Below are 27,427 nucleotides of genomic sequence, written 5' to 3' on the forward strand. Positions count from 1 at the left end.
TCAAATCTCTCTTTTTTTTTTTTTACACATTCAATCCTCAACTTGACCTTATATTTATATATTACACATTGTCAAGTTGGCTTGAATACAACTTAGAATACTTAATATTCATCCCCTCAGTCGGTTAGAACCAACAATTAAATCAATTGAACTCAATATGCCAAAACAAGAAAATCCTTCATTAGCTAACCATGCTTGGTAGACACTAACTCAGAAATGATTTTCTTGTGTTAACCAAGTGAACTCGATTAACACTACATATTCACAAAGTTCCTTTGGTAACCAAGTTAGCTCGGTTAACACTGGTTCCATCCAAAATTTTCTTCATTAACTGAGTGAGCTCGGTGAACACTCAACTTCTGAAAACTTTCCTTTGACAACTGAGTGAACTTAGTAGACACTAACTTCTAAACTTGGTAGACTTTGGAATGCTCGATAGACACAAGAAACTGTCTTCATCACTTGAGTGAGCTTGGCATACACTAACTGGTAATGATATGACATTTTGTGTAACATCAAAGACAATACACAATTAATCAATGATCTCCCTCTTTCGCATTGATGGCAACACAACATGTCATAATACAATGAAATTTTAGAGCAAGAATAAAGTAAGGAATATATCCTTAGTTTTATTTTGATTCTCATCTATGAGAACTCCCTTTATTAGTGTGAACTTCTCTACCAACAAAACTTTGCCTTCAACATCTACTTCTGATAGAAAACTTTCCTTCTTTGTAATTAGACCAAGCTCTTCTTCTTTGACATCTCTAAAGTAATAAAATTTCTGTGAGATATGATAATGAACTTCTCCCTCTTTGACATCTCATGCCAAAGACAATGTTTAGTGAATATCAATGTGCCTTATGTACAAATTTATTTGCAATCTGACTTATCAATACTGCATCAACTATCCAATCTTCATCATGCTTTGGTTGATGCATCACTAAACAATATTTAGTGAGCTTCAGATAGGGGAATCACCCCTAACTTACCTCTTAGATAAAAAAATGCATCCTTAGGTAATGACTTAGTGAATATATCTGCAATTAACCTTTAGTATTTATATATTCCAATCTTACCTCTTTGTCTTGTACCAATTCTCTCAAAAAATGATATTTTATAGCAATATGCTTTGGTTTGGTGTGCATCATAGGATTCTTGGATATATTAATTGCACTAGTGTTATCACATAAGATTGCCACTGGATCCTTGATCTCTATCTTCATACCTACCAATAGTTGCTTGAACCAAACAACATTGGAATAAATAACTATTGGTACCACATATTCTGCCTCTGCTATGGACCAAGAAATACATTTTTTTCTTCTTGCTTGTCCAAGACACTAGTCTTTTACCAAGAAAGAATGCTCCACCACTTGTGCTCTTTCTGTCATCAACACTTCCTGCCCAATCAACATCTGTGAATGATTTCAAATCCAAATTGCCTCCCTTTTTGTACCATAGTCCATAGTTTTTAGTTTCTTTCAGATATCTCATGATTCTTTTAATTACCATCATGTGATTTTCTTTGGGATTTGTTGAGAATCTTGCCACCATACCAAATGCTAATGCAATATTAGGCCTTGTGTGCACTACATACTACAATTTTCCAATCATTGATCTATATGTGGTTTGATCTACCTCTTTGGAATCATGATTTTTAGAAAGCTTATGTCCAGTAGACATAGGTGTTCCAATAGGTTTTGAATCTTTCATTCCAAAATTCTTTAGTATTTGCTTGATATATTTGGATTGAGTAATGTGAATACCATCTTTCTTCTGCTGGATCTACAATCCAACAAAGAATTTTATCTCTCCAAACATGGACATCTCAAATTATTTACTCGTTTTTTCTGAAAATGCCTTGCATAAGCTATCAATTCCTATAAATAAAGTGTCATCCACAAATATTTATGCCAACACAATCTTTTTTTTTGGTCCTTCCTTGATATACAAACTATTTTTATCATTTTTTCTTTGAAAACCAATCTTTATCAAGTAGTTATGAAGTCTTTTATACCAAGCTTTGGGAGCTTGCTTGAGAGCATACAATGCTTTGTGTAATTTGCAAACCATATCTCTTTTGCTAGGATCTACAAAACCTTCAAGTTGTTCTATGTAGACTTCTTCATCAAGAATTCCATTCAAGAATGCAGATTTTACATCCATTTGATCAACTTTAAATCCTCTATGTGCTGCATATACTAATAAAGTTATAAAACCTTCTAATATTGCAATAGGAGCAAAAGTTTCACCATAATCAATACTTTCTTCTTGAGAATAACCTTAACCTTTACAAACCAACCTTTCTTTGTTTCTTAAAACTTTTCCATCTTTATTCAACTTATTTCTGAATACCCACTTTGTGCCAATTACATTTTTATCCTTGGGTCTAGGAAAAAGAGTCCAAGTCTTATTATTTTCTATCTATTCTATTTCTTCATTCATAGCTTCAATCCAAATTTGATTATCCAAATCATCTTTTACATTTCTGGGTTTAAATTCAACAAGCAAACATGTACCTTTCAATTTGTTTCTTATCATTGTTCCATATGACTTGTCTTTAATGATCTGATTAGGTGCATGGTTCCTTCTAACTTATTTTGCTAACACAAGTTCTTTGGACTTAGAATATGTTCCATTAACCTCTTCATGATCTTCTATATTAAGCTTAGGTCCCATTGTCTGTGAGTGAGGTCTATTAGACTTGGTTTGCTCTGGCAACAACTTGGTAGCTTTTGATTGCAACTCGAGTCGTTCAAATTGTGACTAAGGTTGCACTGGTTGCAACTTGGTAGCTTTTGGAGATTTTGGAGACTTGGGAGGCAAGGCCTCCTAATTTCCAAATACATTTGGCAATGTATCAAGCTCATGATAAATAAACTTTCTGTAATCCTCAGGTTCCCTATTGCTTTCTTCTTTACTCTTTTCTGCAAATTCATCATTTCTAACATGTGCACTTTCTATGATCTTATGAATAGTTAGATTCAAACACTTGTATGCTTTACTTCTATAGGAGTATCCTAGGAATATGCCTTCATCACCTTTGACATCAAATTTACCTTTCCTAGATTCCTTTAGGATATAACATTTTCTAACAAATACTTTCAAGTAACTTACATTAGGTTTGTAGCCATACCATATTTCATAAGGAGTTTTATTTGAGTATTTCTTCAACTGTACTCTATTCAAGGTATGCACTATAGTACTGATTTCTTCCTTCCAATATTTGATTCCAACACTCTTTTCTATCATTAAGGTTCTTGCACAATCCATGATGGATCTGTTCCTTCTTTCAGCTATACCATTTTGCTGAGGTGTACAAGGCGCTGATACTTGTATCTTAATTGCTTTCTCAATGCATAATTCATTGAACTCATTGGAAATGAATTCATCTCTTTTATTTGATCTCAAACATTTCAGCTTCTTTCTAGTTTCTTTCTCTACTCTTGCCAGATACCTTTTAAACTTTTGACAAGCTTCAGGTTTTTCTTTTAGATACATTATAATCATCATTTTTGAAGAAGGCATGCTTTCAAAAGAGCCAAAATTTCAGATGAACTAGATACCGATGACTTGTCCTGTTCCCTAGAAGAGGCTACTGCTCTTGAGATTTAGAGGGAGTACCCTGAAGAAACTTCAAATGAAAATGAGATACTTCCTGAGACTCAAGAAGAGTCTTGACAATAATTCTAAAAGGCTACTTTGGGCAAGAAATATTATAGAGGAAGGAGATCAATTTGCAACACCTTCAGGGACATTTAGAGAAAACAAAAGACTTTGAAAATTAACATACAATGCATTTATGTGTGAGATTCCAAACTTTGAACCTTCTAATGCTTCTGAAGCTCTTAAACATCAAGTTTGGAAAGATGCAATGGTGGAAGAGTATCAGTCTATACTGAAAAATGATGTTTGGGATATAGTTCCTAGACCTAAAGGAAAATTTGTTGTTTCATCCAAATGGCTCTTCAAAGTTAAGTATGTTGCAGATGGTAGCATTGAAAACATAAAGCTCGTTTTGTGGCTAGAGGATTCTCTCAAAAGGAAGGAATCGACTTTGAATAAGCTTTTGCACTAGTTGCCAGGCATACCTTAGTTAGAACTATAATAGCCATTGTAGCAACTATAGGTTTGAAAATTTATCAAATGGATGTAAACACTGCTTTTCTAAATGGAACAATTGAGGAAGAAGTATACTTGGAACAACTAGAAGGATTTGTGACTCATGATGTTGCCTCCTATGTATGTAAATTGAAAAGGGCTCTATACGGATTTAAAGCTCCTTGAGCCTGGTATGAAAGGATTGAAAAATATTTTCTAAGTCTTGGATTCACCAAGAATGATGCTGATCCAAATCTTTACTTTAAAGTAACTAAAGGTAATATGTTGATTCTAATTCTTTATGTTGATGACCTTCTGATTACAGAAGAAAACCATCTCCTTAATCAGTGTAAGAAAAAATTGACTTCTGAATTTGACATGAAGGACTTATGGATTCTTCATTACTTCCTTGGATTGGAAGTTCGTTAAAAGTCTAGGGATATCTTCAAAGATTTGGAATGTGGAATTGTCGACTTATGTCAACACCTATGGAAACCAGCTTACACAAGCTAAAGGAAGCAAGTACTGAATCCAGACTAGTTGATCCCACTTTATATAGACAGATAATTGGGTCCTTGATGTATCTTGTGAATAGTCGACCTAGTATCTACTATGGTGTGAATGCATTAAGTCAGTTCATGTGTGAACCTCGTGAAATACATCTTGTTGCTTTGAAGCATATATTAAGATAACTTTAAGGCACAATTAGGTATGAACTTAAATATGAGAATGCCATCTTGGAGTTACATGGATATACTGATTTTGATTGGGCCGGAAGTGTAAAAGACCAGAAGAGCACATCAGGATGTTGTTTTAGTTTAGGATCAGCTATGATCTCATTGATTTGTATAAAACAAGCTTCAGTTGCTCACAGTTTTGCTGAGGCAGAGTATATTACAACATCAATGGGAACAATAGAAGTAGTGTGGCTTCGAAAATTGCTTTCAAGTTTATTTTGCGAACCTCTGAAACCTATCATTATTCACTGTGATAACCAAATTTGTATTAAGTTGTTTGTGAATCCGGTATTTCATGATAGATCCAAGCATATAGAAATCCCTTACCACTACGTGAGAGACATGGTGGAAAGAAGAGCTATTTAGTTGGAATATATTAATACAGGGGATGAAACAGCTGACATTCTCACCAAGCCTCTTCCTAAAGTGAAGGCTGATCATTTCATATTGAGGCTTGGTATAGTTGAAATGTAAGTTTATGAGATTGAGTCTCAACTTGTAAATTTGTATTATTTTTAATAAAGATGTTTTAAGTGTAAATTTTTTTGTCATATGTGTGACTCTATGGGCCTACCCTAAGTACATTATTATAAGATGACTTTATAATGATTAAATTACTTTCATGATGAATATCATGTGCCTTGATATTCATGAACAAGGCATGATAGTTAAAAGGACATATTGATAGATATCATGTGATGTGATATCTGTAGAAGATCAACATGGTCATCTTATCATGGTGGGTATTATGTGACATAATATCTATGGATATACCATGATCTCGTATGGTAGATATCATGAGTCTTGATATCTGTGTACGCACCATAATTGGAAAGAATATCACGAGACTTGATTTTTTTATGTATATCAATAACTAGGAGATATCATTTTCAAATAAGAACTTGTATATATATATATGCACTTTGTCTTTTCTAGCTAAGAGGGAGTGTTAAAGCATGTAGCTTTGGTCTGACAATGACTGTGATCAAAGATCTATAGATCTATATACGTATGTATATATGTATACTAGTATGTTTTACATACATACATACATACATACATACATACATACATACATACATATATATATATATATATATATATATATATATATAATCTCAGTATATGTAATTCTGTATATGATCGATATAGTTGAACCGATGAACATACATATATATTATTCTGATTCCTTTGATTTAAAGATCATCATTGATCTATATAAATATCAGGCTGCATATGAATCAAGTTCATTATGATCTGTAATATATGTTTAGACTTGTGTTAAGTCTAACTAATATCGGGTATGATAAACAAACACTAAACAGGTATGACGGTGAATTGTCATGTTTCCATTCGGAGACATGCCCATTCACTCTCACACCCCTCCGTGTAACATATATACTCAATTTTCCTGACATAACAAGGCATCAAAATCAATTAATGCAAGCATATCAAAGGATTGTTAGCATTTCAAGTTCAAGAACATATTTGTTATCTCTGTTATTTCTGTACTAACATATATAGATTTTGGAGCAAATAAGATTCATTGACATCAATGTTCAAACCTGCAATCAAATTTGTGCATCAGTCAACCTCACATTGAAATCTGGTAGGAAACTTTACACTAATCCATCAGGCTCTATCCAAATAATACTTGCAGCATTGATGCTACTAGTTTAAAATTACAAAACTATCAATCAAAATGATTAAGAGAAGAGGATTGTAGTTGGATGCACGACCTGGCTTTGTAAACAGTGGGTTGATTCCCTTCAATGTTGGTATGAATTGATGAAGCCTAGCATGACTCCTTGACTGCCAATCAACAAGCCTCTAGCAACACAAGTATGAAAAACAATCACCAAAAGCGAAATCACAGGTAGAGGAAATGACCACCAATATGTCGATTGTGATATGAAATCAACCAGGCATGGATGTAATTCACGGAGGTATTCAACAACACAGTGAATGCAACTCTATGATATGAACAACATACAAGAATGTAATTCATAGATATGTATTCACGGGGCTATGGATGCAACGTAGATAGTAGACTTGAATGCAACTGTATATATGAATTTGATTGTATAAGCTAGTATCTTTGCAAATCACACCAAAGAAGAATGGCTTCCCCTTCTCAAATACATGCCTGATACCAAGACATGCACTCTTGATTGGAGTTACAAACCAGATGAGTGAAGGTGGTGGAGGCATGAGTTATATTCTTGGCTTTATAAAATTGAAAGGCCGATAGAACAAATGACTATTTCAACAATATAAAAAATTGGCCGCTGGAAATATAAATGCCGATGACTCAAAATAATAATATTAAAACATTACCAAAGGTGGAATTATTAATTTGCTTTCGATGTGTTAATATAAAGACACCATCGTGTATCTACCTATACTCGTATATGCATGTGCACATACACATATACATTCATAATATTCTAAATGTACGTACCTCGTCTATTATCACAAGAAGCTCTGAGATCATTCCAAGAATCCAATAAATATAAGGTAACAATTTGTTCTATTTTAATTATTTTATTATCTTATTAAGTGCGATGACCAAATTAGCTCATGGTAATCACTGGGTATACCCTTACTTGCCTAGTCCAACTTTCCCTTGACCAAGGTGGTTTAGAACCCATAACTATTAGCTCAATGGTAGGTGGTGCCCTCATCCGCTTTCCTTTTCTAGCAATGCTTGCCCCCTTCGTTGCGATCTTGCAAAAGAAGTTTATCAGGATAATAACATATTTGCAAATTGTTTAAACAAATAAAAGACAATCATATTAGCTAATACATTTGCCATTCATATAACATCATAACGAAAACCATTCTTTCAATTTCTCAAGAAACATAATGATTAACCAACTCCTCAATTTCACATGAAACCATAATGAACAACTAACACTTCATTTTCACATGAAATCAAAGATGAATAACAATTTAAACAACCAACTAAATGACATTTGAAGTCTCAATGGCTATAATGAACATTTTAATTTAAGCAAAAATTTGGGATGTAACAGTATTACACAATGAAATGGGGCGATTTTCCTGAAAGGATTCAGTTTTCTCCTTTTTAGGAATCAAGGTCACAAGAGTGCTATTAAAATTCTTTAACATGAAACCTTTGGATGTGGACTCCTCAACCACTTCAGCAGATCATCCTTCAATGTATCCCAAAACGTTTGGTAGAAAAATGCTTGAAAACCGTCTGGGCGTGGTGCTTTATCTCCTAATCCAAAAACAACAGCCTTTAATTCCTTCAGAGTGATTGGTTCTAATAACATTCTGTTATCTTCCTTTGAAGCCAAAATGAGAGCTTGAGGAGAACTAGGGGTTTTTGGAAAACTTTTATCTTTGAGAACGAAATTTTCCTTAGATTCATGTGTATGCAGGTGTGAGAGATCACCGAAAGACATAACTATAGGTAGCCTCGATCAAAGATTGCATTTAAGCCATTATTTGAAGATTTTGGTCAATTATTTCAAGGCTTGCATTTGAGCTTCAATTATAGGTGTTAAAGTCAGAGGATTGTTGCACATGAAATAATACTACCTCTAATTTCTATATATTTCATATGCAGCAATCTCTCTCACATTTATTTTGGGAATAAGGTTATGAAGAGACATCCCTTCAAGAGACAAGTCTATTCATTAATATAATAACGTAAATATATATATATATATATATATATATATATATATATATATATATATATATATATATATATATATATATATATATATATATATATATATATATATATATATAGATAATAACCTTATATATGATGAAAAACTATATCTCATATATAATTATCCAAAGGTTTATCTTGACTAAAGCTACAAAACATTATACTCCCTCTTAGCTAGGGAGGATAAACACAAGATAAATAGAACACCATTGGTATTATTTAGAAATAATAAAACAAAGGAAGTCTTTGATTAGAAGACTTCGAATATATGATATCATATAAGTATTGGCCAATCAGAATATCAACATAGGATATTCACCAAGTACGACTTCGATATCATATCAGATAGCATGAGCATTGGCCTATTAGAACATCAATTGAATGATATCCACCAATGACTTCGAGTAATGGCCTGTCAGAACATCAAATTAATGATATCCACCAAGAACTCAATACGGTGATGACCTATCAGAATATCAAGGCAAGTTATTCACCAAATACCTACCATATATCTATAAAAACAACTTATAGACCATCAATTCAATGACATCTAACACTTAGTTGATTTACAAGATAAAGCCTTTCATGATCTATTTCAACATTTACATAAAATGTATATCATGACTTAAGTTATTGTAAGATCGTCACCTTTCAATAACTTCTGTAAGTACAAGTGATTAGCATTTGGAAGTCGTCACTTCCTCATGATGTACACTGGAGGTAGGCCCATACACACATAAAGTCACCACGAATACTATCATGTGGTGTTGTCATGACATCCACCATGGATCATATCAGAGAGTAAGGTTTTCAACTTAAACTTATCTCTCATAGAGAAGAATGTATTACGAGGGATTTCGCTTGGAACTTCTTCTTCTTGAAGAAATACTAACCTTTTGACCTCCTTGTCAAGGTTATTTCCAATAAGGTGTCAAGACTCCCATTGAATATGAAAAATATCTTCTATCATCTCCCTCGCTTTGTCCAAAGTTGCCTCTAATGAATTGTCATGCTCCCTGGTTCAACAAGTATCCATCTATCTAGGAATGTTATAGTCTAGACATTCTTGGTTCACATGGAACTTCATCCCATGAATCATAGTCCCTTTAACTGCTATAACTTTCTAATTAGTAGAGAAACCATCTCAGCATAGTCTACTCCTTCTGAACCAATATGACCAAGGTTCTTGGAAGCAAACTGAAACATATCATTTATTTGCTCCCTCTCTGACAGATGTGGCAAACTCCCTCTTGTTATAGAAGGGTACTCATATTAAGTAGCATGCCTAATGTACCATTCTTTTTCTTGCAAGAACATCCTTAGAGACAAGGAAAAAAGGTCAAGGCAAGTAACTCTTATAGTATATATGGAAATACAATTAAGAGAGAGAATGTCGAGATTAGTAATACTCAAAGCTAATGAATACTTATCTGCACATCTTTGATAGAGGTTTCTACAATGAAGGTCCATATGCATTAAATAAAAAACAACAAGAATGAAACATTGATTATTGTTCCCCCCTCTTAACATTTGTCTTTATGTAATCTACATCTTTCTTCTTTATGACTATTAGTCTTCTTCCAAGTTTTAGTTTAGTGCTTTCATTGACGAAGGTCCAAACATCCATAAATTTACCAATAGCAACAGAGATGTCTATACACGAAGATATGCATGTAGTCTATATACAACAAACGAGAAGAATCCTTGGCTGTATGTGACGACCCATGGTTCTATAATGAATCCAAACCATCCCTCCACATCAACATATAGTCTTAAGTGAATGAATGATCATAATTACTATTATTATTTATTTTTATGTCAAGTCAAAACCTCCAACACATATCTAATAAAAAGACTCCCTCAAACTATGGATTAGTAATTATAGGTACCCCCCTTTTGGCATACAATTTTCTTCCTCCTCACATCATTCATCTCAATGCTCATAGATGAAGCCGATTGCTCATAAAATAGAGCAGCTGCAGCATTATACATGGTTGTCTAAAGACTACTCAGATTTAAGACTCCTTTTAGCAGTGGAGAGTTCAACATACAAACTCTTTCAAGTTCTCAAGTCATAGGAGAGATACCCACATCAAATGTAAATACCCATGTTCTAAGTGTACATCCAAATCTTAAACAAATTGCACCAGTGTAGAATATAATGCCATTTAGATAGTTCAAAGGGGAACAAGTTAAAATTTGAGACCACTGCAAATGGTGTAGCACTCTTTGTTTAGTGTGTTTGAAAATTTCTTTTTCCATGCTCGATTGAGGGATCTCAAACTTCACAAATCATCCTTGTGTATATTATTTATTCTTCACCTTCAGCCGTTTTGAAAGATAAGAAATCATGGACGAAGCTTCATATATTTTGGTTTATTGATTCGGATAATATGGTTAACCAGACTATAATCTTCCTACGTTGTAGTCTAAGATATGAGTGTGCTCTTAAAACAATTCTCTACTTTAACGCCGATTACGGTAATGGCTTGTCAAGTCTATTTCTCTTCACAGAATAGCACACGATTCGTTCCCTCTTTACTGTATATGTGCTAGTATTTAGTTTTCACAAGCAACATATTTTCCTTCATCTTAGGCGCTCTTTTTGGCATCTCGCTCATCACAACATTCATTGCATCACCAACCAGTATCAGTGTATGACGGCTTTCACAGTCTCTTATTACTTCTTCCAAGGAAAAAACTGACCATTCGTTGTTTCCTTCAATAATATCTATTATTTTATTTGATCTGGTTTGTCTGAGAATCTTTTTAACACTGTAAATTTATGCATTGATTATCAACTCAAGGCTGCACACATGTATTACTCAACAAAATCTACATGCTCGTAAAAGAACCTGCTCCGATACCATGTTAAAGTTAGAGGATTGCTGTGCGTGAATTAATACTGCCTGTAATTTCTGTATATTTCAAACGCAGCAATCTCTTTCGCATTTATATTGGGAATAAGGTTACGAAGAGACATGTCCCTTTAAGGGACAAGTCTATTCATTAATATAATAACAAATATATAGATAGATAGATAGATATAATAACCTTATATATAATGAATAAATTATGTTTCAACTATAATTATTCAAAGGTTTATCTTGACTAAAGCTACAAAATATTAACCATTGGTTTTGGTTCGTATTTTTGGAGGAAGCTTTTTTTGGTTTTGGGTATTGTGTCTACCATCTTTCTACAACTAGGTGATATCGATTAATATGTTATATGAAGAACTACAGTGCTGATTGAATTTATTAAAGAGTTGCTAGGAAAGATTGGGAATCCAATCAAAAGACAATGTCTGCTATCTACAAGGTTTATAGGCAAGGCTGGAACTAGCCACCCTCTTCCTCTTCATTCCAACTATTTCTTGTGTGGCTTTTGGAGTATTCTTGCCAGATAGATTTGAAGTGTAGGGTTTGGTACACTGGATTTACATTTTCAGAATTATTGTTCTTTCCCGTAGCTGATTTAGTATGTTTGTTAAAATATTTAGATGCAATCTGGATTTAGGGATAGAAAAAAATGTTTATTGTATTGTCTGGATTGTCATTTTTTAATTTATAGAATTTGTTTCCAAGTGATTATATTTCAGTGTCCATAAATCAAAATTAAAAAGAAAAATCAGAAAATTGCCAAAATTCACAAAATATCAAAATACATGGAAAACTAAAAAACAAAGTGAAGTCAAATATCCAGAAAAGGATGGGATATTGTAATCATTATTAGAATTTAGAATTTGAATTGTCAAATGGCCTTTTAAACATATCTTACATACCTCTATACCTAAACTTATCAACTCTTAGGTTAACCTCTTGTTTGTTGTTGCTGAAGGATTCTACTATTGCATACAACAAAAAATGATTTTCACTTAATAGGTCGCTGAAAGATTCATTGATAGCTTGTTATTGAACTATAGAAAAATGACAAAGTGTACCCAATAGATAAACACATTGGTTAAGCCAGACATCTACATGCAACATAGTACATTTCACTACCCTAAGATGTAGGATGTCTCTTGTTCATTAGCTATAATCAAAACTTAGTCTCTATAATCTATTTTCCCTTAAAAAATAAGGATGGAAAAACAGTTATCCAGAAAATATGTATAGTTGGTGGAGCATGTTATTATTCAAGATACACATTCCAACATGTAACATGAATCTGAGAAAGCCTATTTATTGGCACAGAATTGTCTTTATATAATTAGAAAAGATTCAAAGACTTTATGACAACTTATCTATTTTTTTCACACCATTGTTATCTTAAAAATGATACACTGTTGCATGCTTAGACAATTGAATTCCATTTGCTTAATATAGTGCTATTGAGTTATTTTATGTTAATTTTATTCACTTCCACGCAGATGTTACCATCATCCTCTTAAAAATATAATGATTATTTTTGAATTATTTTATGTAGCGGTGGTCCTCTACTAGACTCCAAAGGAAAACTAATTGGGATCAACACAGCAATTTTTACTCAAACAGGTAACTTGAGAGAAATGATTAACTTGTAATGTCTTATGAGTAAACATATGTATACCTTTCATATCAAGGACTTGGCATCAAAATTCCATTATGTTGCACAAATTATCTATCTATCGATTTATCTATATATACACACACGCACACATACATATATGTATGCATGTACATACATACATAAGACATACATATATATGTGTGTGTACATAAGTATGTACATACATATATACACATATATATGTATGTACCTACATACATACATGTACATGTATGTATGTACCTACATACATACATGTACATGTATGTATGTATGTGTCTATATATATATATATAGAGAGAGAGAGAGAGAGAGAGAGAGAGAGAGAGAGAGAGAGAGAGAGATGTGTATATATGTGTGTGTGTGTGTGTAAATAAATAAATAAATAAATATATATATATATATATATATATATATATATATATATATATATATCTTTTCATATATATATAAATATAGTGTGTGTGTGTGTAAATAAATAAATAAATAAATATATATATATATATTTTCATAGATATATAAATATATGTAAATATGTATATATATATATATGTGTGTGTGTGTGCACATATATATGTGTGTGTGTGTACATATACACACACACACATATGTATGATGCAACAACATCAAACAGGTAAGAAAAATCTTTTGTCACAACAAAATATTTGTTTTGTATTTATTGAACTTTTGCAGGTTTTCTTTCTTGGTACAATTATTCTCTTGTTGTCATAATTTTAAAATTTTACTATAATCTTCATCTTGAGAATGCAAAATAGCTGATAGTTATTCTGTTGTGTAGTACCATTGGCTAATCAAAATGCCTTAAATTGTAGTTAGTCTCTTTAAGGTTTAATGACATGTCCACGTGTTTGCTCAAGTGTTTTATGTAGACTGATGTGGCATGACTTGTTGCCCCTACTTAAGGAAGGTTTGTACAATATATCTGAATCTTCTGACAATTGATAATGTTACCTAGGGAGTTCTTGGTCCAATGGAGATTTGTTTTAAAGGATGTATTGAGTTTCAAAGCTTACATCTTGTCACACTCATGTAAAGAGGGGTCATTTGCATGTTTCACAAGACATCTAATTCAAAAGTAAAATGACAGAGCAGTCATTCAATATGGGATCCATGATTCTTACTCCATGTTTATGGGACAAAACATACAATTTTTTTGGTCACACTGATATTACTTCATTACCATGTATAAAAGATCAACATTTACCTCATTTACCTTTTAGAGATTATTTTGTTTGGAAGTAAAAGTTAGATAAGGAGCTAGAGTTTGAAAGATTAGAGAGTACTATATAAATTATTTTCTCAATGGCTTAGCTTTTGAGGAGCCAAATGTGTTTGGTGCTTTTTTATGATTGTAATTGAAGGTTGAAGCCTGATTCTGATTGTAAGCCTTAATGGGAGAGCATACTAATGTTTTTCAATTTGTGATTCAATAAAATATTGCTCAATGCATTTATATGTGATGTGAAGATAATGAGAATTTGGATTTTGTTGCCTGAAATTAGGAGTTTTTTGTGCTAGGCTGCATGGTTGAATAATCCTGAATTGGATCCTGCAATATTGATTCCATTAAGAAGAGTGAAAGGAGAAGATATCTTTCAATAAACAATTGTCTGGTAGAAGGTATCCTAGTGAAATCTAGTTGTAAATAAATTGCCAAATTTGAGGTGGTTTATATTAGACTTAGGTCATAATGTCTCCTTGAAGAGTGGGTAGAGATCAAGGTCTTGCCTATATTACAGCTTAAGAATGGAAGAAATGTTTTGAGTTGTCCATATTCAATTGTATATCTTTGAAGAAGGATGGTTGAATAGGTCATATATATAGACATATTGGATAATATGTAATTGTGTCCTTCAATATTGATTTTTGAAGAGGAGCAAAGATATCTTCTAATATTGAGTTGGGTAGAAGGTTTTGAGTGAAATTCAACTCTAAAGAGATATCTAAATTGTGAGGTGTTGTGCATTAGATTTAAGTCATTGTGGCTTCATGAAGAGTGGATAGAGATAGTAAGAATGTACTAAGTATTCAAGTCAATAAAAAATCTCTAAATTCGATTGCATGTTGTTGAATAGAATAGATGCATAGGTAATGTATCTAAAGATTATTAAAGTAACGGAGAAACCAAAATAAAAATTGATCATGCTACGAAAGAATTTGAGGATGAAGATCAAAATTGATAATATTCAGGAAGATTACAGTACCGAAAGTGATGTAATATTCAGCACTATTTTAGAGCATTGATAATATTCAGGAAGATTACAGTACCAAAAGTGATGTAATGTTTGTGAAAACTATCACAATCTTGGAGCTATCATAAGTGTTATACTGGCCCTAATTATCAAACTCTAAAATTATTAATGTAATCCTTCACTTCAATAGTTTCAACCTCAAATTTTGTAACTTCGTCAACAAATTTAATTGGTATTTGGTAGGGATAAATTCGGTTTTCAATTTTGAGATCATCTTAACTCAGATTTCAGTCTTCTGTTTTCCTCTTCTATGTTTTTCTAGCTATAATTCTTTCCACTACAGTGCAACATGAACTTTCGATTTTGTCTTAGGAAACAAACTCATAGGATCCAAGATTTCACCATACTCAAAATATACTTTTATTTAAGTCAATTAAACTATCAGCTCTTTAGAATTCAAACTATCAATATAATTAAAATAACCTTGTTATTTTAAAAATTGGTAATTGGCAATCTTAATTATATTGATAGTTTGAATTCTAAAGAGCTGATAGTTTAATTGACTTAAATAAAAGTATATTTTGAGTATGGTGAAATCTTGGATCCTATGAGTTCGTTTCCTAAGATAAAATCGAAAGTTCATGTTGCACTGTAGTGGAAAGAATTGTAGCTAGAAAAACATAGAAGAGGAAAACAGAAGACTGAAATCTGAGTTAAGATGATCTCAAAATTGAAAGCCAAGTTTATCCCTGCCAAATACCAATTAAATTTGTTGACGAAGTTACAAAGTTTGAGGTTGAAACTATTGAAGTGAAGGATTACATTAATAATTTTAGAGTTTGATAATTAGGGCCAGTATAACACATGATAGCTCCAAGATTGTGATGGTTCTCACAAACATTACATCACTTTTGGTACTGTAATCTTCCTGAATATTATCAATGCTCTAAAATAGTGCTGCATAACTCCAACTCTGTTAGAAGTTCTCCTGCATTATTATTTGGGCTTCCAACAATACTATTTTTTATATTTAGTTGTGAGTTTTTTTATCCAAATGACTTACAATTGCTATCATAACATCACCACATGTAAACCAATATGTTTATTGTATTACAATATTTAAAATATATTTTATCTGACTTCATTGCATTTTGTAGACAAACTTTATTTCAAGAACTCTTTGCACGTAAATATAATCCAAGCCTCAATATTCCCTCATTTGATAGTTTCTATAGGAAAGTGCAGTTAATCTTTTTTGAGAATGGGTCAAACCCATCTCATCCCTCTATCATATGTAGTTGGTGGCACTTTACAAGTTTTGTCAAAGAATAACATATAGTCAATGATACTTTCCAAATCTAATAACATTAATGGAAGTAAATGGAATAGTATTCTTACACAAGATTACATAAGACTTAAAGTTTATGTGGGAAACCCTAACGAGAGGAAATTCCACCATCAAAAGATAGTCACTCTAATTCAAAATTAAGAGCTCAATATGAATCTTTTATGTAGTCTTAATGTATAACACAATCATCTAAAATTGCTCTCATGTCTTCAACAATATTTTATCCAACGCTAATCATTTTCAATCTGTCCAGCTACCTAACCTTGGCACCTTAGATGAGATGATACAAATAGATAGGAACAGGGAATCTTAACCATCCAATTGTCCACCAAAAGCAACAAAAATATATAACAACCGTATTAATGCCATCAACATACCACATGTATCAGAAGACCTAATGCCTCCACATTGACAATCACCTTGCATATGTAGACGCTATGGCATACTCATAATCAAATAAATCACAGAGAGAAATAAATAATTGGTTTTAAACAAATTTCTAGTTTCAAGATGTCCCAACTAAAAGTATGAGCTAAATGGGAGAAATGAGACAAAGGATAAGCCAATTAGAGAAATAGTACGACTTAACATTTTAAAAGTGTGGTTAGAAAGTTGAAGGGATCATTGACATAAAAGTAAAGTATCGAGTGGTTTGTATCAAGATTAAGATTAAGATTATGTACTAGAGTTTTGGTAGATATAAGTGTATTCACCACATATTAGGAGGTAGGAGAGTTAACACCAATAATGGAATCCCAATATTGGAGAGCAGAAAATGACTCATGATAGTGAGGAAATAGACTAATTAGGAAATTTTGGCAAAAAGGTCACAGAAGTGATGGTTCTCTTAGCCTAAAGGACCAATGTTTTGTCTACTTACTACAATAAGGATGCATGGGGATTGAATGTTTGACGAAAAAAGGAATAAAAAGAGCTCTGTAAAATCTGTAAAATTTTCCAAAAGAAAAGTAAATTCATATTGAGGTTTAGGTCGACAATGGGGTAAACATTAAACAAATGGTTTTCTAGTGCCACTTGAAGAAGGATATGAACCATTGGTCAAAGGAGTGAGTGGAGAAAAATCCTTTATATCTAGAGATGTGGACCACAAAGATTGGCCACATGAGCACTAAATGTGAATACAACTCATAGTTACCAAGACTCCAATGGAGGAAATAACAAATAAAATTAATAATATGGACAGTTCATTATCCCATAATCAAAATGAGGAGCCTCTAACAAGCTAAATCAATGGTTATTCTAAAGGATGTGGCAAGGTAGGCTACTACAACAACAATAGAAGTGGTTGTGGAAAAGGAAAAGACCAATTTGCTTATGTTTTAGCTAGGGTAGTATGTTAATGAAGATAAGAGAAAAAAGAAGAGTCAAGTTGTGGGTTTCTTGGTGATACTACACATAATGCTTTTAGTTGCCTCACTGCACAGTTTTACAAGAATGCATGATCAAAATTTGAAAATTCGCTTGGAACTCTTGGACTCATAGGATTTGTGAGTTCATTGGCTTGCCAAGTTGACTTGCCATAGACCCATCAGCTGTGTCCAGATGAGTCTTCCCCCAAAACCCTTGAGTTTTGGATTGCAAGTCGTGGAAATCCTAGGGTCAGACTCACGAGTCTTGACCTAAGACTTTTGTACCTGTCTAGAAACGCCCATCCAATTAGAAAACAACTTTTTTTGTTTTGTTTTCACTTCATTTTTCTCTTTGGTGCCCAAAATAGGTTTGCATTGTGAAGTAGGTTTGAAGAACATGGGCATACGCTATTGTAGCATGTACTTGTTCAAAATTGCAAAAAATGAGTTACATTAGGAGAGGAAAGAGGAAGATATAGATTTTATTTGATCGTTTTTTTGTTATGGACATATCATTATATGTACTTTTCTAAACATTTTCAAACTTATGATACTGTTATATATTTAAAACTTTAAAACCTTGAGTATGAATAATGTAATTTCAAATATTGAGTGTTTGAAGATCATATGACATGTAATGTTTGACTTTGAATTGTGGCTCTTATGTTCTCTAAATGCATAAAATTTTATTGTTGTCAAACCATGTATTTCTTCTTTGCCAAGTCCTAGCTGAGTTTATCTGCCAAGTCCCAAGTCCGGATCCTATTTTGGGCTGTTGAGTCTGAGTCTTCCAACTTTGTGCATGACTATAAGAAACAAAAAGTGAAGAACTACCTTGTCCAATTGCATTACACAAGACTAATGTGTTAAAAAAAAACCTAAGAAAGGATAAGGTTTTAGAAGATGCAAAAAAATTGATATAGAAGCTAAATATAAAATAGGGGAACCTTCTATGACAAAAGATGAAAAATTGGGAAAAGAGTAAAGAAATAAAGCAAAAACTAAGAAGGAAAGCAATTTAAAAAAAACAAAAAAAACAAAACAAGAATAGAGATGAAGTGATAATCCTTGGAGGGACACATGCAAATAGAAAGAAGTGGATATTAGAAGAGACAGACAAAAGTGAGAAAGAACAAAATTACTGTGATAAAAAGAACATGAATTAGTAGTTAGAAAATCTAAAGAATTAATAGAGAAAATACAAAAAACAAGAAGAAAATAAGAGGGGCTGTTTTTAAGAAAACGAGACCCCAAGCCTGAAAGAAATGGTAGAAGTAATACAAAGAACCTCAAATCAGATTCTTTGCAGACACTAAGAAAAAAGTGGAAAAGGAAGCTAGTCTTTTTGGATGTAAAAGTAAAAGGAAAAAATTGTAGAAAAACCTTTACTAGATTCGGGTATAGACATAAGCATTGTGCCAAAGGAAATATCAAATAATGAAATGTGTCCCGGCATTTCCCTTGTAGACAGAGGCTCCATATGCTTTGTGTACTCGGTGTGAACGCGTATTCATGAAACCTTAGTGTAGAATACAAATGGATTGACGACAAACTAAACTAAACCCAAGATATTATCATCAGAATGTAATCTCTACAGGCGTCTCATGTTTCCCTAACTACAACTGCTAAAATAGCTCTCAGACCAGCATCTTAGTGATAGTTCTAGAATGGGAGAATGCTGAAAAATAAATATGCAATGAACTAACAAGCGATAAATGATGCTAAATAACACAAAATAATGCTAAAATGCTATGAAAATGCTACAATAAGAATGCTAGATGATGAATCAAAATGTGCCTATAGTGCAAATGCCTAAGACTTGGGTTCTTTTGCTCTTGAATTCTCCTTTTATTTATAGGATTTTAGAAGGGGTTGAGGTAAGAATTTGAGTTTTACCTTTTCACTTGGTGGGTGGAAGTGAAATTGAAAAGGAGCTCAAAAGTCTTGATTGGAGGCTCCATGTGATTTTCATGTCAACAAAAATGTCTCATGAGAGACAAGAGGAGGATCTCAAAAGTCATGATTTGTGGCTAAATAAGGCTTTATTTCAATAAAAATGTCTCATGAGAGACAAGAGAAGGAGCCCAAAAGTCATGATTTGTGGCTAAACATGACTTTTATTTTTAACAAAGTATATGACTTTATTTTCAACAAAAATGTCTCATGAGAGACAAGAGAAGGAGCCCAAAAGTCATGATTTGTGGCTAAATATGATTTTTATTTTTAATAAAAAGTCTCATGAGAGACAAAAGGAGGAGCCCAAAAAGTCATGATTTATGGCTAAATTTGGATTTATTTTAATTCTTTATATAAAAGGAGGATTTTCATTTTGTGAGAATAAATGGATTTATTGATTTAATAAAAGTGCCATTTATTCTCAAAAATTTGTCTTTTTCCTCCTTTTTTTTTGAATTTCATTTTATGATTTTGAATTGCTTCTCTCCTCTTTTGAAGTTGATTTAGGTCTTATTAATTTGATAGATGATTTTTTGTTTAATTTGCGCTGATTGATCAGAATTGCGTGATTAATGTTTTTGCCAATTTTTGGGTGTCTACAAATGCCCCTCTTTGAGCTAATATGCGAAGCATATTAGTTCAAAGACTATCTTGATTTTCTGATTTTAGGTCAAATTTTGATGATTGGATGTCTGTTCGTTGATGTTTGATTGTTGACGATTTGATGATTTGATTGTCGCTGACTTGATGTTTTGATTGCCATTGATTTGGTGATTGGATTGTCGTTGATTTGATGATTTGATTGTCATTGATTTGATGATTTGATTGTGACGTTGATTTGGTATTGCAATAGTTTTGTTTGGATGCCTTGGTTTTGGTGGGCTTGATGTTTGAAATTTTTTGGCTAGGGTAGGACGTTTTTGGTGTTTCAAATTTTTTTTGATGCCCTAGCTTGGATGTCCCTGGTTTGATATGGATATACTGCCCCCTCAGAAATGAAATTGGAAAAAATGTATGTGCAAAATAGGGACGTTCCAATTTGATTTTTGAAAATTTTGATGAGAACTGTTGGTAGGGAAGGTGTAGTCACAAAGTGATGGATAGAATCAATCAAGTAATGTTGATGCATTGAAAAAGTGCCCCCATTAGGATATAGAGTAGGGAAAACTAACATGTCCATCTCAGGATACAGAGTAGGACAAATAACTGGTTCAAGATAGAACCATTAGCTGAATAGCTAGATGTTGAGATTTGATTGATGTAGGATGATCATTTGTGATGAAATATTGATGTCAATTTTCGGTGTTCGATTGTTCAAGATGAGGTGAGTGCTCTCGAGTGACAGGGGATCCTCAAATCAATCACAAACAGACGATGTAGGTGGTGTGACATAGGGTTGATTTGTGGAGCTTCATTTTATTGGCCATCATGTATGTCATTTATGATGAGGACCCTTTTGTGGTGAGAACCTCTGATGTTGATGATTCAATCTTTTTGATATATGAGACATTTGAGCTTTTTTGATGTTCGGACTTGTGCACTTGAGATATCATGGACTTATGCATGCATGTGATGGTCTGACGTGATGATTATGGTAGCAGTGGATGCAGATGTGTATATCTATGTGAATGATTAATGTAGATGGATCATGAGGTAGAATAGATGGTATGTTACTAATGATGTAATGAAAATGTGAGTTGGTAATATGACATGACATCAAATGTGGTAAGATAGAATGTGAAAATGAAAGGAGATGGAGAATGGGAAAAGATGATGCAGTGAATCAGAGGAGATGGAATGTGGTGAAACAAGATTGTTCGAGATGCGAAAGTCGTGCAAGGCAGCATATGATGTTGGGCAATTTGATAATGACTAGAATTCTTTGAGATGCGAAAGCCATATAATGCAATGAGTGAAATGAGAAGGTGAATGCATGAAGTGTAATGCTAGCGTGGATATTGTGAAGAGACAAAGTCTATGAGAGTGGAGTGCTAGGAGCTCGTCATGATGTTGATGTTGATGTTATTGTCCACTTTTTGATAACCAGTCATGAAGTTGTGAACTGACATTCGTGAATTGTATCCTGATTTATGTGCCAACCATTTGTTTGCAAAGGAACCTAAGATGAATATGCAGACTAAATGAATGCAACTAATTGTCACTTTGTTTTTTTTTTAAAAGATGCAAACTAATTGTCATCATAGAGCTTGTAATAAAACAAAAGTGACGAAGTACAACCACCACTAGCTCAGCTATAGTGATATGAATACTATGTCACACCGAGAAGTACTAGAAAGGATGAACAATTTACAAGAACATATGGCAACCATTAAGAACTAGAAGCTATAGCCATAGAATAATAAAAGTAGGCACGCAAATAGTCACATGGCAGATAAAAGATCTCACTTAAGATATCGCACAAAATTGGTTGAGGTTCACATGGCGTTCCATATGAGAGGAGGCACTTATAAGTGGACGCCAATAATGTGCAAAACCACAGGATCATTGAAATAAAATAGTGAAAAATCAATAAAAAATTATGACTTTATCCTGGTACCTATAGTCAAGTACATCATCGAGGCACTAAAAGCACATGATAGCATAGGAAATCATTATTTGCAGACCAGGCATGTTTCCAGTTGTGCAAAATAGTATCGAGTTTTGTTTAGTTCTGCTAGGAAGCAACTGATGTTGATTGTAAAGCATTGTCATGTGTATTTTTGAAATATATTTGGATGTTTTTGTGGTTTTATCGAATATTTAAATGTTTGTGGGATTTTTGGCAGATATTTGAATGTTTTTGTGTTTTTGTGATTAATGTTGGAATGGCTTGGCTCTTGTAAAGGTGGGAACAATACAATCTGTAGAGTGAGGATAACTGTGATTGGTAGGCAAGAACGCTTGTGTGTATATCAAGAACCATTATAGATAAGAATAAAGCCAATGGGGGGACGTTTTTCTAGGTGTGTGACAAAACGGACATTCTTGAGGCTTACGAAAAGGCGTTTAGGCTGAAAAAGTTGTTTGAGGGGTCTAAAAAGGCACTGTGAGCCTAAAATGGTGCTAGAGTGGTCCAAAAAGAACGTGTGGGCCTTGTAAAAGGCGCTAGAGGGGCCTGAAAAATGCGCTTTGGACCTAAAAAGGCGTAGGAGGGGGGTATAGACTAATCGTGGCCACTGCAACTTAAATAAGACTAATGATTCGTGGAGAATTGTTGCTCTTGACAAGAGGAGGAAAACAGAGCACCTCTTGTACTAGTCGCGTTGTGTTGGATTTTCCAAAGTCCTACGAAATGTTTCAGGACATTACCACGCTTCTTCTTAATATTAACGAGGTGGGTGGGGAGCTGATGTCTTGTTGGATAGTCAAATTGAGAAATTGACAGGAATTTTGGGGTGCTGTTGACAGGAATTGCCCTCGTTTTGAATGCCTTTGGCTAGTTGTGAATTTTTTTGATAGTTTTGAGTTATTTTGAATTTTTTTGGCATTGGTGGATTTTTTTTTGATAGTTTTAAGCTATTTTTTGATTTTTTTGGCATTTTTGGACAAGTCTTGAATTTTGTTGATAATTTTGGATGATTTTTGAAATTTTTTTGGATATTTTTTGATAATTTTGGATGATTTTTGAATTTTTTGGTATTTTGGATGATTTTTGCATCTGTAGGGGTGAAACGGAGGATGTGAGTGAGATTTGGTGGAATACGGGGGTAATCAGGACCATGTGAGGTACCTAAAGAGGTAATGAAGGAAGTTCATGACGCCAAGTGGGTTGACTAAGGGCTAAAATTTATATTAGAGATCATTGGGCAAGGTGAATGGCGCAGATGTGCATTGATTCTCCTGCAATTCATGTTTATGGTATCTCGAAGCATAATCAGACTCCATGTGTTGTTGAATGTGTTGTGCTCCTTGTTGTTGCTGTCATGCTAGCTGTTTCCACTGCTGTGTACATTCCATCAAGGAAAAGGGCTTTGATTTGCTCTTGTTATTGTTATTATTATTGCCATTACAAGCTTTGTTTCCCTTGATTTACTGTTGCTGCCATATTGGTTATTTTTGTTGCTATGAATCCACATCTGATGCCAAAAGACTTCAGAACTGTAACCCACAAATGTTTCTCAATTGGGTATGTGTGAAATTAATTCTAGATCAAATAATAGCTTGACAGACTACTCTAGCCTAGGCTATAAGCTTCTCAACCCTAGATAAACAAATAATCTTCTACCAAATACCTCCAAATAATTCAACTGTAAGTGCTACCCCTTTCTCTTATTGCTATCTTTGATTAATTGCAATGGAAAGCTACAAAGAACCAAAATTTGTCTCAGAGATGGAAAATCAACCATTCAACTATAGCCCCTTTTCAGCATTGAAGGCCTTGTGTTGTTTAGGGAAGTCCACAACAATAGCCCCACGGTGGGCGCCAATTTGTACATGGTGTGAATGCGTATTCATGAAACCTTAGTGTAGAATGCAAATGTACTGACGACAAACTAAACTAAACCCAAGATATCATCATCAGAATGTAATCTCTACAAGCGTCTCATGTTTCCCTAACTACAACTGCTAAAATAGCTCTCAGACCAGCATCTTAGTGACAGTTCTAGAATGGGAGAATGCTGAAAAATAAATATGCAATGAACTAACAAGTGATAAATGATGCTAAATAACACAAAATAATGCTAAAATGCTATGAAAATGCTACAATAAGAATGCTAGATGATGAATCAAAATGTGCCTATCGTGCAAATGCCTAAGACTTGGGTTCTTTTTCTCTTGAATTCTCCTTCTATTTATAGGATTTTAGAAGGGTTTGGGGTAAGAATTTGGGTTTTAGCTTTTCACTTGGTGGGTGGAAGTGAAATTGGAAAGGAGCTCAAAAGTCTTGATTGGAGGGTCCATGTGACTTTCATGTCAACAAAAATGTCTCATGAGAGACAAGAGGAGGATCTCAAAAGTCATGATTTGTGGCTAAATAAGGCTTTATTTCAATAAAAATGTCTAATGAGAGACAAGAGAAGGAGCCCAAAAGTCATGATTTGTGGCTAAATATGACTTTTATTTTTAACAAAGTATATGACTTTATTTTCAACAAAAATGTCTCATGAGAGACAAGAGAAGGAGCCCAAAAGTCATGATTTGTGGCTAAATATGACTTTTATTTTTAACAAAAATGTCTCATGAGAGACAAAAAGAGGAGCCCAAAAAGTCATGATTTATGACTAAATTTGGATTTATTTTAATTCTTTATATAAAAGGAGGATTTTCATTTTGTGAGAATAAATGGATTTATTGATTTAATAAAAGTTCCATTTATTCTCAAAAAGTTGTCTTTTCCCTCTCTTTTTTTTGAATTTTATTTTATGATTTTGAATTGCTTCTCTCCTCTTTTGAAGTTGATTTAGGTCTTATTAATTTGATAGATGATTTTTTGTTTAATTTTCACTGATTGATCAGAATTGCGTGATTTATATTTTTGCCAATTTTTGGGTGTCTACACTTTGTAGGGACTAGGAGAGATGTACAAGTAGATTTCATTGAGTATAAATACAAACAAATAACTTTTAAGTCATAGATATTATCATATTTATAAAATCTTCAAAGGCATATTAGATAGAAATGAGAGAAAAAATGTACTATATCCATTTCGTAAAATACCTATGAAGGAATGAGATGTAGAACAAGCCAAAAAGGATCTCTTACAAACATTCTAGACAAGTTGGAATATGCAGAAGACATTTAAAGTGCATCCATGTAAAACTCATAAAGGTGTATAATAGCTTCGCATATTAAAGTAGAACCCCAAGAAATCTATTAAGTATATTGACAATTAAAAGCTACAACTTGATATTAGAGAATATTTTCCAAGTTTTTGTAATGACCACAAATAGATCTAGTTGGTATTGAGCAGCAAAAACAGCAAGTGAACTAATGTACTTGGACAAGCCCTTCCTAATCACCAAGGAAGCTATTTGTAGAATAATGAGACTATGGAACAAAAGAGGAAAATCTAAGGTTGACAACGAAGCCACCACGACAACAGTAGGTTCCACATTTGATACGGGATTCCTTTTTGTCCATAGGATTGGTGATCTTGAAGTACATTGCATACAAGTTTTTTAATGCTGGAAGAGAGCATATATGCTAGCAACTTCCATCTAAGCGACATATAAAATGGTCAGCAATGGCAAAGACTATGATCTATGTGAAATGCAAAGAGGGACTATGACTATGATTTAAGATGGTTAATCTAGCTTCATATATTTTAAGAGAATTACTGAGAATTAATCCGTATTTATGAAGACCCAATATTGTTGTTGCAAAGAAAATAAGGGAATATAAGATTGATTTCCAAATGTTTTTTTGTATGGATACGAGTCAGTCTTCAACAAATGTGAAAAAAGGATCTAGGAGAGGGAATGGTTGAGCCACATTGTTACAAGGGATTCAGAGATGGAATTTTTTTGTCCATTTGGAAGTAGTTGAGCAATATACCTTCATAATACTGACACTGTCATATAAGGCATCAAATGAGTTTTAGAAGGTATAGCTTAAGTACTTTTCCACACTAGGGATCCAAATACAAAAATATTTGATATGTGATGGGATATATTGATAAAAGGCCAATAAAAACCTGAATGAAAAGATTGATAACAAGAAAGAGAAGGCAACAAAGGAAGCCATGGCCACACAAAACCCTTTTTACCCAATAGTTGAAGAGTTCTTATAGGAACGAGTCACACAATCATTACTGGAGCAAAGAAAAAGGAGATCTAAGTGGTTCAGCTCTACTATTGGGAGCACCCCACATAAAAAGAAAAACCGGTCATAGAAGAGAAATTGCAAAAAGAGAAGAAAGGTAAGAAGACAGCATGAAGAACCCATTAGTATTGAAGAATGTTCACCAACAAAGAATCTAGCAGAATAAATCCTAGAGACTTCTCTAAATGATTTCAAAAAAGGAGAAAGCTACAAGCGAACAATAGAAAAAATCTAGACAGAAAAAAACAAGTGCAAAAAAGGTTAGCAACTTAGCACAATTTGATGATGCTTTAGAAGAGGGAGAAGAACCTTCAACAGAATAAAACATGAAGGAATAGAAGAAAAAAGAGGCAGAAAAGCTAGTCTAAGAACCTTTCTTTGATAAAATAAAATTTTAATTTGTTTGTCTAGGATTGGTAAACCATTAGAAGTAACTGAGTCCTATCTTACTGTTACTGTAACCAAACAAGAAATTATAGAGAAAATAATGGTCTAAAGATACCACCATACCATAATTTTTCCATGGCATAATTGTAACAAGATGCAGTTAAAGCTAGTCTAAGAACCTTTCTTTGATAAAATAAAATTTTAATTTGTTTGTCTAGGATTGGTAAACCATTAGAAGTAACTAAGTCCTATCTTACTGTTACTGTAACCAAACAAGAAATTATAGAGAAAATAATGGTCTAAAGATACCA

General features: G+C 33.2%; 1 protein-coding gene across 1 annotated transcript in view; it reads left to right on the forward strand.

Moving 5' to 3' along the window:
- The window catches only part of DEG8 (Trypsin family protein with PDZ domain-containing protein), a 125,281-nt gene that overhangs the window by 86,583 nt on the left and 11,271 nt on the right, over positions 1 to 27,427 (forward strand). The window contains exon 9 of the mRNA XM_089803330.1: positions 12,979 to 13,046. Within this exon, the coding sequence (XP_089659456.1) occupies positions 12,979 to 13,046 (68 nt within the window). The remainder of the gene's footprint in view (positions 1 to 12,978; positions 13,047 to 27,427) is intronic.

Source organism: Cupressus sempervirens, chromosome 10, assembly GCF_028749045.1.
Source record: "Cupressus sempervirens isolate cs-2001-9-10 chromosome 10, ASM2874904v1, whole genome shotgun sequence".
Taxonomy (NCBI): Eukaryota; Viridiplantae; Streptophyta; class Pinopsida; order Cupressales; family Cupressaceae; genus Cupressus; species Cupressus sempervirens.